Below are 12,234 nucleotides of genomic sequence, written 5' to 3'. Positions count from 1 at the left end.
TATATATGTTTCATACTACATATTAAAACTTTGCCATGTGCCCTTGCAGGCCTTTACTTATTTGCATAAAGGGCAGGGAGAGGAACAGCAACTTGCTAAAACAAGATAGAGCAGCCAGAGACCAGGATTACAAAGCATCTCAGAGAGTAACAAACATGAAAAATAATCCTTGGCTGAGAAACCAGATCACTGATAAACTAGGAAGAGTTTCAGTTGTTACACAAGAGGACTAAGGTGAAGGCCAGACTGCTTCTGAACTAGTCTTGTTGGATGTTAAATGATAATAATTCTTTTTTTTTTAAGATTTTATTTATTTATTTGACAGAGAGAGAATGAGAGAGAGAGCACATGAGAGTGGGGAGGGTCAGAGGGAGAAGCAGACTCCCTGCTGAGCAGGGAGCCGGATGCGGGACTCGATCCAGGGACTCCAGGATCATGACCTGAGCTGAAGGCAGTCGCTTAACCAACTGAGCCACCCAGGTGCCCCAAATGATAATAATTCTTAAAAGCAATGAGTTCAGAAGAAGAATCCAATGCATAACAGTCAACTCCTTAATTAGCCTACAGCAGGTAGGCTGACCCCACCTGGTTGGATTATGATGTACCCTACAAAGCATGGCCAGCCTTTCAGGATTTCAGTGTCATACTGATGGGGTTTCCTGTCATAAGTAATTTTTTATGTCATGAACTGTGATAGGAAATGACAAATTTTGTATCTCACGGTATTTAAATTAAAACCATATACTCACCCCACAGTAAAAGAACAAAGGAAAAGAGGGGAAGCTGTTGCCACCAGCAATTCAAAAGATTTAGGAAGCACAACTAACAATATCTGGTGAGGAATCTCTAATTCACACCTGTATTTTACTTCCCACTGTTGACTCACCACTTCCCAGATCTCTTAAGTCGCTGAATTGTAGCCAATCATCCTTTTAAAATTCAAATTTTATTATGTCATGTTAGGGGTTTAAAATGCTTCATTGGCAGGGGTGCCTGGGTGGTTCAGTCCGTAGAGCATCCCTGGGCCAGGAGTTCAAGCCCCACATTGCGCGGAGGGATTACCCCTTCCTACTTCCCCTTGAGGTGCCAGCCAAGGGTACATGATCCTTCATTTACCAAGTTCTTTAGAATTACCAGCCTTCTCACTGGCTCTTCCTTCAGACTTAAAGACTTGTCCAAGTAACTCAAATTCATCCCTTAAATTTCACCGTAAATAGAGGAGCCTTGGGTGAGCCAGAGTTGAGGTGGGGCATAGTTCTACAGGGTGGGGCAGACCCACCCACTAACCCACTGAGATGCAAATTGATCCATTAAGGTGACCGTTTCTCTTTCATTTCCAAAGCTTACTATCTCCTCACCTACGATCCCAAAGTGACCCAGGACTCTCCCTTCCCTTAGTGTCTGAGAGGAGGAAGGTGTTCTTTTTAAAACCAACCTGCAATCTTACTTTGATCCTCAAATTGCGCATAGGAATAAAAATTGTAAGACTATGTAAAAGGTTGCCACCGCGAAAAGGTCAGTTGATGACAACAACGGCTTGGTGACTGAAGGAAGGAAACACCCTCGGCTATGCTCAAGAGCTCTTCCCCGTCTCCTTGGCCACTCAGGGTCATGGAGCATGTGCAGGCGATTACCTACCCACTTCCGGAGGGACAGCCAATCGGCGCAAGGGCCACGGGTGCGCTTCTGGCGAGAACCCGCCGTTCTGGGACTTGGGGGTCTCGGTTCTACACTGAGTCAGGCTCTGGGGATGCAGCGTTCCTGGCCCGAGAGGGGCTGAGCGAGTCATCGGTTCCAGGTAAGCCGAGTGGGGTGTCGTGAGGCTCAGCTGAGCAGGGGCTTCCTCAGCATCTACTGGGCGCCAGACCTCGGGGTCGCTGCTTGTCCAAGACTGGGTCTCCTCATCTGTGGCGAGGATCTTGTGAAAACTACAGCTTCTTAGTCTCAGACCTGTGGAATACAGAATGGGAGTGGTGGGCCTGCGTTAGTTAAATTTTCAAGAAGATTTTGTTTTGAACGAGAATTGTGGAATTGCTAGGTTATCGCCAAAGAATTACTGTCTGTGTTTGGTGGAAGAGAGGAGGGAGGCTAGGTGGGAAGAGAATGGAGTGGTAGCCACCACTGGAGAACCCACTACTCCACATTGCCTGCACCTCCTGGCCAATTGAAATATCTTTTAACCCTCACAAAGGTTATACAATTAGGAATTATCATTACAACTTTGCAGATGAGCTGGTGTAGCTCCGGCATGTTAAGAGTTATTCAAGGTGATAGTGGTTGAAACTGAGAGCTAGGAATCTACCACAGGTTCTGTTTATTCATTTAATACTGTTTGAGCACCCATTATATGCCCAAGGATAAGAATAAAGCGGGAGACACATTCCCACCAAGAAGCTTACAGTTGGGCAGAAAGAGTCGGGCATACCAGCTAAGGAATTGCAAAAACAGTTGTAAAATCAAATCAGAACTATGATGTATGATTCGGTGGGGAGCTAGGCAAAGAAGCTAGGACCAGATCTTGATGGGTCTTTAAAGCTTTATTTTTCTTAAAGCAGTGGTTCACAAACTATGGTCCCTTGACCAGCAACATCACCTGGGAACTTAGAAATACAACACACCAACTGAATCAGAAACTGGGAATTTGGCCCAGTAGTTTTTTACCAAGATGTATGTATGGGTAATCATGCTGCAATCTAAGGTTTGAGAGCTACTTCCTTAAAGTAATAAAGGACTAGTGGAATGTTTTAAGTGGAAGATAAAAGGATTATACTTGTATTTGGAAAGATCAATATAGCTGCAGTTAGGGAATTGGTTGGAGGCACCATTATGGAGTAGAAAAGGGGCTCATACAATAGTGGGAAGAGAGAAATGGATAGTTTAACTAGGGTGGTAGCAGTGCCTACAAAACTGGTTCTGTTAACTTTATAGTCTGTTAATGGCTTTATTCTGAAAAGTAGGGAAAACGGACCAGGGTGTGCACTTGGAATAAGTGGGACACAATGATGCCTGGAGTGAGTACCTATTTTATGTTCCTTGAACCCGACTGAGTCCTTTTTATGCACATACTTTTTAAAAAGTTTTGTATTTTTTTCTTGATTTTTGTTTTCCCATTATGCTTTGCAATTTACTGTTACATTGGGCAAGAGTCTTAAAACTTCCTTCAGCCCCAGTTTTCTAATCTCTGACCATTCTATGCAGCCTCACCCCAAACCCTACGCACTCCACATCTTGTTTAGCATACTCAGAAGTACCCGTTTTGGGGGTGCCTGGCTGGCTCAGTCTGAAGAGCCTGCGATTCTTGATCTGGGGGTTGTGAATTTGAGCCCCACGTGGGGTGTAGAAATTACTTAAATAAATAAAACTTAAAGTACTCATTTTGAAAGTATTTTTTTTAAAGATTTTATTTATTTATTACCTAGAGAGCAAGAGAGTGAGCACAAGCAGGGGGAACAGCAGGCAGAGGGAGAAGCAGGCTCCCCGCTGAGCAAGGAGCCTGATGTGGGACTCGATCCCAGTATCCTGGGATCATGACCTCAGCCGAAGGCAGACACTTAACCGACTAAGCCACTCAGGCACCCTCCATTTTGGAAGTATTAAACAGGAATTGGAAGTCACTGAAGCCTTAGTCATTAGCTATGATAACATAATGTGGGCAAGTAAAAAGAGTAGAGACTATGCTTTTATTTTGTAGTTCTGTGTCACTGGAATTCATTACAAGTTGAATGTATTTTAACATAAAATTAAAGGTGTATTTTAAAATTTTGAAACTCCTCTCCTGTGCCTCCAAAATTTGTGTAAGAAAATTTCCTACATCACATTATTATAGGGAGCCTGGTGAAAGTTAATGCCTTTACCAGTCATGAAGGACTTAGCAACTATATGAGACATAGCAACTTTGAGATTTAGTATCAGTACTTTTTTTTTTTTTAAGATTTTATTTATTTATTCATGAGAGAGAGAGAGGCAGAGGGAGAAGCAGGCTCCCAAGGAGCAGGGAGCCCGATGCGGGACTTGATCCCAGGACCCTGAGATCATGACCTGAGCCGAAGGCAGACGCTTAACCATCTGAGCCACCCAGGCACCCAGTACTTTTTTTTTTTTTTTAAAGATTTTATTTATTTATTTGACAGAGAGAGCGAGAGCAGGAACACAAGCAGGGGGAGTGGGAGAGGGAGAAGCAGGCCTCCCACCGAGCAGGGAGCCCAACGCGGGACTCAGTCCCAGGACCCCAGGATCACGACCCGAGCCGAAGGCAGACACTTGACTGAGCTGCCCAGGCGCCCCAGTACTTTTTATATGTAAGTGCCTACACACACACACACAGCTCAGAGAACTGTGGGATCAGTTCCAGACCACTGTCATAAAGTAAGTCAAAAGAATTTTGTTTCCCAGTGCATATAAAAGTTATGTTTACCCTATACTTTAGTCTATTAAGTGTGCAATAGCCTTATGTCTAAAAAAAATCAATGTACATACTTTAATTAAAAAAATAATTTATTGCTAAAAATGCTAACCATTATTTGAGCTTTCAGTGTGTTGTAATCTTTTTGCTGGTGGAGATCTTGCTTCTATTTGATGGCTGCTGACTGATCAGGGTGGTGGTAGCTGAAGGTTGGGGTGGCCGTGGCAATTTCTTAAAATGAGACAACAGGGCGCCTGGGTGGCTCAGTTGGTTAAGCGACTGCCTTCGGCTCAGGTCATGATCCTGGAGTCCCGGGATCGAGTCCCGCATCGGGCTCCCTGCTCAGCGGGGGGTCTGCTTCTCCCTCTGCCCTCTTCCCTCTCGTGCTCTCTGTCTCTCATTCTCTCTCTCAAATAAATAAATAAAATCTTAAAAAAAAATAAAAAATAAAAAAATAAAATAAAATAAAATAAAATGAGACAACAGAGATTGCCACTTTGATTGACTCTTCCTTTCATGTATGATTTCTCTGTTGCATGTGATGCTGTTTGATAGCATTTTAGCCACAGTAGAAATTCTTTCAAAATTGGGAGTCTGCCCCCAAACCTTGCTGCTGCTTTGTCAACTGAGTTTATGGCATATTCTAAATCCTTGTTGCCATTTCAACAATCTTCAGAGCATCTTTACCAGGAGTAGATTCCATCTCAAGAAACCACTTTTTTCTTCTTGTCCCTAAGCAGCAACTAATTCGTCATTGATTCAAGTTTGATCATGAGATTGCAACAATTCAGTCCCATCTTCAGGCTTCACTGCTAACTCTAGTTCTCTTGCTATTTCCACCAGAACTACAGTTACTTCCTTCACTGAAGTCTTGAACCTACAGTTTGTTACACAAAACAAAAAAAACCAAACTCAGTATCTGAAAAGTACAATCAGGTGAAGCACGATAACATAAGGTGTGCCTGTATGTGTAATGTAGTATGTGATTTCAGCTAGATTTCTAAGAGCCTTTGAGATTTTATGAGATATCTTCTAATACTTTTTATTGTACCTGTGTTAAATGGTAGGCACTGTGACGTGTGCTTTAATTTTATTTTCTTGTTTAATAATTACAATGTGAGAGAGTATTATTTCTCACTTTGTGAAAAGAAAGCTGAAGCTCAGAGAAATTAATTTGACCAAGGGTATATAGCTAGTTAAGTGGCAGAGTTGGATGAAGACCCAGTTCTATCAGGTATTGCTGCCTCTCAATTTGTGTTATGTTTTTGCTGTTACAGTGCTAGAATCAATAAATCCCTGTCTTTCCTCCTAAAAATGTTTGGAATATGTTATCAAATGTGAAGAGCTGTGAATATATCAAATATGAAAAATTGGGGCGCCTGGTGGCTCAGTCGGTTAAGCGTCTGCCTTTGGCTCAGGTCATGATCCCAGGGTCCTGGGATGGAGCCCTGCATGGGGCTCCATGCTCAGCAGGAAGCCTGCTTCTCCCTCTCCCTCTGCCTGCCTGCCTGTCTGCCTACTTGTGATCTCTCTCTCTCTCTCTGTCAAATAAGTAAAATCTTTAAAAAAGAAAGAAAAATATAAGTTGCTTTGAAATAGATGTAGAGGGATGCATAGGATGCTGTGGGAGAACAAAGAAGGGACAGTACAGTTTGGTGATTGAGTATCATGCCAATTAATGCAGTGTTGTATGAGTGTACTCAAATTATTGTAGATTCATTTTTTACAGCTCTAATTGAGGATAATAGCTCCTAATTTATAGGGTTGTTTGGAGAGTTTAATTGAATCAGCGACTACATGTAAGACCCTTAGCTTAGTGCCTGACACATAATAAACCATCCTAGAGAAAATTTGTCTTGGTCAGACTCTCCCAAAGAAGCATAACTGAATCCCATGGAAAGAAGGGAGGAAAAGGTAATGTAAGCAGTGAGTGGTTTGTGCAGGAAGGAGAACATAACATCTTTATTTTTTTTAATTTTTTAAGATTTTATTTATTTATTTGACAGAGAGAGACAGCAAGAAAGGGAACACAAGCAGGGGGAGGGGGAGAGGGAGAAGCAAGCTCTTGGCTGAGCAGGGAGCCCGATGCGGGGCTCGATCCCAGGACCCTGAGATCATGACCTGAGCTGAAGGCAGACGCTTAATGACTGAGACACCCAGGCGCCCCAACATCTCTGTTTTAAAAAAATAAAGACCAACTACTTTAGGGGACCATAGCCAGATGAAGATGAAGATACTGAGGTATGAAGGGCTCTGAATGGTAAGCTAAGGGGAGTACTTTGTCTTGACTTTTGGTGAGTTACTGACAGGTTTAAATGAAAGGAAAGATTTAGTAAGTTTAAGAAGTGAAGGTATGAGGGATAAGTTAAATTATATATCAAGAAGCAGTAGGTAAAATGTAGAACTTAGGATAGCCCACCAGGACAAAGGTAGAGGCAGAAGACACTATTCTAGATTGAAAGGTATTTAAGGGTGCTAATAAGTAAATGTAATATGTGGGCCATATTTGGATCCAGATTCAAACACATGTAAAATAGAAAGCTGCGGCACCTGGCTGGCTCAGTCGATGGAGCGTGTAACTTCCAATCTCAAGGTTGTAGGTTCGAGCCCCACGTTGGGTGTGGAGATAACTTAAGAAATAAAATATTTAATAAAATCACTTATTGGCCAAGAACAGTGGACATGTTGGCTGCCATTTATGTGATCTCCTTATTTAAAAAGGGGTTCTAGGGGTGCCTGGGTGGCTCAGTCAGTTAAGCATCTGCCTTTGGCTCAGGTCATAATCCCAGAGTCCTGGGATAGAGGCCTGCACTGGGCTCCCCACTCGGCGGAGAACCTGCTTCTCCCTCTCGCTCTGCCTGCCACTGCCCCCTGCTTGTGCTCTCTCTCTGTGTGTCTAAATAAATAAATAAATCTTTTTAAAAAATTAAATAAATCAATAAATAAAAAGGGTTATAATCCCCATTTTATAGGTCAAAGAAAGGAGATTCAAAAAAGTTACATGGGTTTTCCAGATGTATACACTAAGTAGCTGAACCAGGATTCAAACCTAATAGACTTCTTTTTTTTTTTTTTAAGATTTTATTTATTTATTTGTCAGAAAGAGAGCGAGCAAGAGAGACAAAGGGAGGGAGAGAGGCAGGCAGAGGGAGATGCAGGCTCCCTGCTGAGCAGGGTGAAGGCAGACGCTTAACCGACTGGGCCACCCAGGTGCCCCAAACCTAATAGACTTTTACCTTTAGTCCTTACGTTGTGAAACACTGCCTTCCATAGCATGTTGCTGTGATAGCTGTTGCTTCTGCAGGCCCAAGACACTGAGTCAGTCCTTGAGTTTGGGAATAATTTAAAAATGGAGGCTTTCTAGAATTATTACATTTTTCCTATTCTGCTTGTAGGAAGAGTAAGTCTGTAGTGAAAGAACTTGCTAGGTCACCAGGACAAAACCAATTTCAGATGTCAAAACCATGCTTATATTTCTGTTCTCACTGTCTTTGGATTATGAGGGAGGGGAGAGGAAGCACAAAAGTGGAGAAAGTGTCTTAGTATGGCAAGAAAGGGAGAATACTGTACTGATGGTAAAATGGCTCACAAACTTGGAGGAATTTGATTTGCTTAAAATTGGGTGTGCTGGGTGTCTTAAAAACAAACCAGGAAATTTTCTCCCTCACTTTTTTTTTTTTTAAGATTTTATTTTATTTATTTGATAGCACAAGCAAGAGAGTACAAGCAGGGGAATAGCAGAGGAAGGGAGCCCGACGTGGGGCTCCATCTCAGGACCCTGAGATCAAAGGCAGACGCTTAACCAGCTGAGCCACCCAGGCTCCCCTCTCCCTGTTTATTTCAAACATTTCAAACCTATAGAAAAAATTGAAAGGATGCGCAATATACTTAGATAAGCCTTTGCTTAGATGCACCAATTTTTAACTTTTTGCCACACATCTTAAAATTATTGAACCTTCTGAAATTTGCAGCCATCAATATGGTGTCCCCACCCCCCAAAGTATATATTGCCTAAGAACAAGGATGTTTTACCTCTTACCTATGATAAATTAATATGATAAACACAATTTAATACTGATATGATATGTAGTCCATAACTAAAATTCTCCCATTTGCCCCAGAAATGTTCTTTTAGTTGTTTATCTTTTAATTTTAAGATCCCAAATTCAGTCAGGTATTGCACATTATATTTGTCTGTCATATTTCTGAAACTTTATGTTTGTTTTTCATGACATTTACATTTTGAAGAACACATACTTGTAGAATGCCCCATAATTTAAGTTAGACTACTTGCTTTCTTATGATTGGCTTGAGATGGAATACTTTTTTGCAAGGATATCTTATAGGTTTTGTTGTTGTTGAAATGTGTGAGATGAGTGAATCTTTATAACTATGAATTCCTGTTTTTTCAAGAACTTCTACACAATGATTTTAGCATTTATTGTTGAGTCTTGTGTGAATGTTTTAATACATTGGTGATTGTGGTATCATTTTTTTTTTAAGATTTTATTTATTTATTTGACACAGAGAGAGAGAGCACAAGCAGGGGGAGCAGCAGGCAGAGGGAGGAGCAGGGAGCCCGATGCGGGGCTCGATCCCAGGACCCTGGGATCATGACCTGAGCTAAAGGCAGACGCTTAACGACTGAGCCACCCAGGCGCCACCTGTGGTATCATATTTTTAACTTAATGTTTTTTCTCACCCATAGGAAAGATTCCTAATCTTGGACCTATAGCTACTTGCTTGAACAGGAAAGTCATCATGTCTGACTCTACATCATTGAGTGGGAAGAACAGCAGCCCAGCAGATATGTTCTAGTATGCAAAGACTACAGCCTGTGGAGTATTCTTGGCAACAGACTCTAGAGCTAAGGGGCAGAGAAATAAACAGGTTTGTATAGGCTCTCATCAACATGCCAATCTAGTGAAACTGAAAGTGGGTCAGTTTTCAAGGTCTGGGAGGATATCATCCACTGTTCTCTGGGTCTCGTGTGGTAGAGAGCCAGGCTTTACTAAAGGACATACTATCTTACCCACCACCTTTGTTCAGGGCTCAATGGAGTTTGTGACAGCCCTGGCAGACCTCCAAACAGGGGCTAGCTGTCCCATCTGTCTGGACTACTTGAAAGAGCCAGTGACCATCAACTGTGGGCATAACTTCTGTCTCTCCTGCATCAGTATGTTCTGGAAGGATCTAAATGATACTTTCCCCTGCCCCTTTTGCCATTACTGCTCTTCAGAAAGGAAATTTGTGAACAATCCCCAGCTGGGCAATCTGATTGAAATTGCTAAGCTACTACAGATAAGAAGAAGCAAGAGGAAGAGGAAGGAAGAGAAGCTTATGTGTGAAAAACATAATCAGATTTTGACCTTTTTCTGTCAGAAGGACCTAGAAGTTTTATGCCCACAGTGTAGTTTCTCCACTGATCACCGGGATCACTATATTTGGCCCATAGAGAAGGCTGCTGCCTATCATAGGAAAAGATTGCATAATTGCATTGAACCATGGAAGGAGAGAGTAGAACAAGTTGAAAAGGTGATAACTATGCAAAGCAGAAAATCATTGGAACTGAAAAAGAAGATACAATGTAGGAGAGAAGAAATAAAGTCTGAATTTGAGCAAATTTTGTTGTTTCTCAAAAATGAGCAAGAGATTGTTCTACGGCAATTACGAGATGAAGAAATGGATATTTTAACAAAGCTAAATGAAAATCTAACCACATTTTCAAATCATCTTTCCACATTAAAACATCTATCAAAGGAGATAGAGGGCAAATATATGAAGTCAGAGCTGGAATTACTGACAGATGTTGAAAGTATCTACCATAGATATAAAACCTTAAAGTCCCCTGAACCTTTTTCATTCCAGTTAAAGGAATATGGTTACCATCTTGCTCCACAATATTCTGGCCTAAATAAAATTATCAACAGATTTCAAGTGCATATAATTCTAGATCCTGAAACAGCACATCGTAAGCTTATTGTCTCAGAAGATAGAAAAACTGTGCAATATGGGAATAAAAGGCATAACTTACCTCATAACCCAAGGAGGTTTTATCTCTGCCCAGCTGTTCTGGGTTCTAGGGGTTATAATTCTGGCAGGCAATATTGGGAGGTGGAAGTAAAAGACAAGCCTGAATGGATCATGGGTGTCTGTAAAGACTCTCTTCCCAGAAGGAGAAAGAATCAGAATCAACCAGTTTTAGCACAGGATGGATTATGGGGTGTTGGACGATGTAGTCAGAGTAATTATATTGCATTGGGTCCTAAAAAAACTAATCTTCTGCCAAAAGTAATACCTAGAAAGATTGGCATTTTTTTAGACTGTGAATTGTGTGAGGTTTCCTTTTACAATTTGAGTGATAGATCCCTTCTCTATATTTTTAACTATTACTTTACAGAAACACTTTGGCCTTATTTCTATACTGGAACTGACTCAAAACCTCTTAAAATCTGTACAGTAACAGATTCTGAACTATGAATTACTGTAAAACTCTTAATTTTTTTGCTTGTTTCAGGTAGTGGACAAAACTAAGCCAGTGAATCTAGTCTCAACAGTTCTGTTGTGGTTTTTGTTGTTAGCTTTTTGTTTTTGTTTTGTTTTAGTTTTAGTTTTTCCTTTAAACAACCAGAATGATTTTATCTTAGTTTCAGCAGTTTCTATAAAATGTGGTTATAGGGTACTTGGCTAGCTCAGGCAGTACCGCTTGCAACTCTTGATCTCAGGTTGTGAGTTTGAGCCCCACATTGAGGGTAGAGTTTATTTTTTTAAAAAAATGTGGTTATAATGAGACAGAAGAAAGAAAAATTAAGGGTTGATCCCATTTACAGTTGCACCCAAAACCATAAGATACTTAGGAATAAACCTAACCAGAGGCAAAGGATCTGTACTCAGAAAACTATAGCACACTCATGAAAGAAATTGAGGAAGACACAAAGAAATGGAAAAATGTTCCATGATCATGGATTGGAAGAACAAATATTGTTAAAATGTCTATGCTACCTAGGGCAATGTACACATTCAATGCAATCCCTATCAAAATATCATCAACTTTTTTCACAGAGCTGGAACAAATAATCCTAAAATTTGTATGGAACCAGAAAATACCCCAAATAGCCAGAGGAATGTTGAAAAGGAAAAACAAAGCTGGTGCCATCACAATTCCGGACTTCAAGCTCTATTACAAAGCTGTAATCCAGACAATATGGTACTGGCACAAAGACAGAGATCAGTGGAACAGAATAGAGAGCCCAGAAATGGACCCTCCACTCTATGGTCAACTAATCTTGGACAAAGCAGGAAAGATTGGCCAATGGAAAAACAGTCTCTTGAGCAAATGCTGTTGGGAAAATTGGACAGCCACATGCAGAAGAATGAAACTGGACCATTTCCTTACACACAAAAATAGACTCAAAATGGATGAAACACCTAAATGTGAGACAGGACTCCATCAAAATCCTAGAGGAGAACACAGGCAGCAACCTCTTCCCCTGCCTGCCATTCCCCCTGCTTGTGCTCTCTCTCTGTCAAATAAATAAATAAAATATTTTTGAAAAAAGATTTTTTTTATTTTTTTAAAGATTTTATTTATTTGAGAGAGAGCAAGCACATGAGGGGGGAGGGTCAGAGGGAGAAGCAGACTCCCTGCTGAGCAGGGAGCCCGATGCGGGACTCGATCCAGGGACTCCAGGGTCGTGACCTGAGCCGAAGGCAGTAGCTTAACCAACTGAGCCACCCAAGCGCCCAAAAGATTTTATTTTTAAGTGATCTCCATACCCAACATACGGCTTAAACTCACAACCTCAAGATGGAGTTGCATGCTCCACTGACCA

The 12,234-nt window shown here is 41.2% G+C and overlaps 1 protein-coding gene across 1 annotated transcript; it reads left to right on the top strand.

Moving 5' to 3' along the window:
* Positions 1–9,457: 9,457 nt before the first annotated feature.
* LOC110588400 (tripartite motif-containing protein 60-like) lies at positions 9,458–10,882 on the top strand. Its single transcript, XM_021698741.1, has one exon. It carries the CDS (start codon positions 9,458–9,460, stop codon positions 10,880–10,882), a length of 1,425 nt encoding a protein of 474 aa, XP_021554416.1.
* The last annotated feature ends 1,352 nt before the right edge of the window (positions 10,883–12,234 follow it).

This window comes from Neomonachus schauinslandi, chromosome 2 (genome assembly GCF_002201575.2).
Source record: "Neomonachus schauinslandi chromosome 2, ASM220157v2, whole genome shotgun sequence".
NCBI classification, from domain to species: Eukaryota; Metazoa; Chordata; class Mammalia; order Carnivora; family Phocidae; genus Neomonachus; species Neomonachus schauinslandi.
Note: the sequence above shows the minus strand (reverse complement) of the source record. Positions and strands in the feature narration are given on the sequence as shown.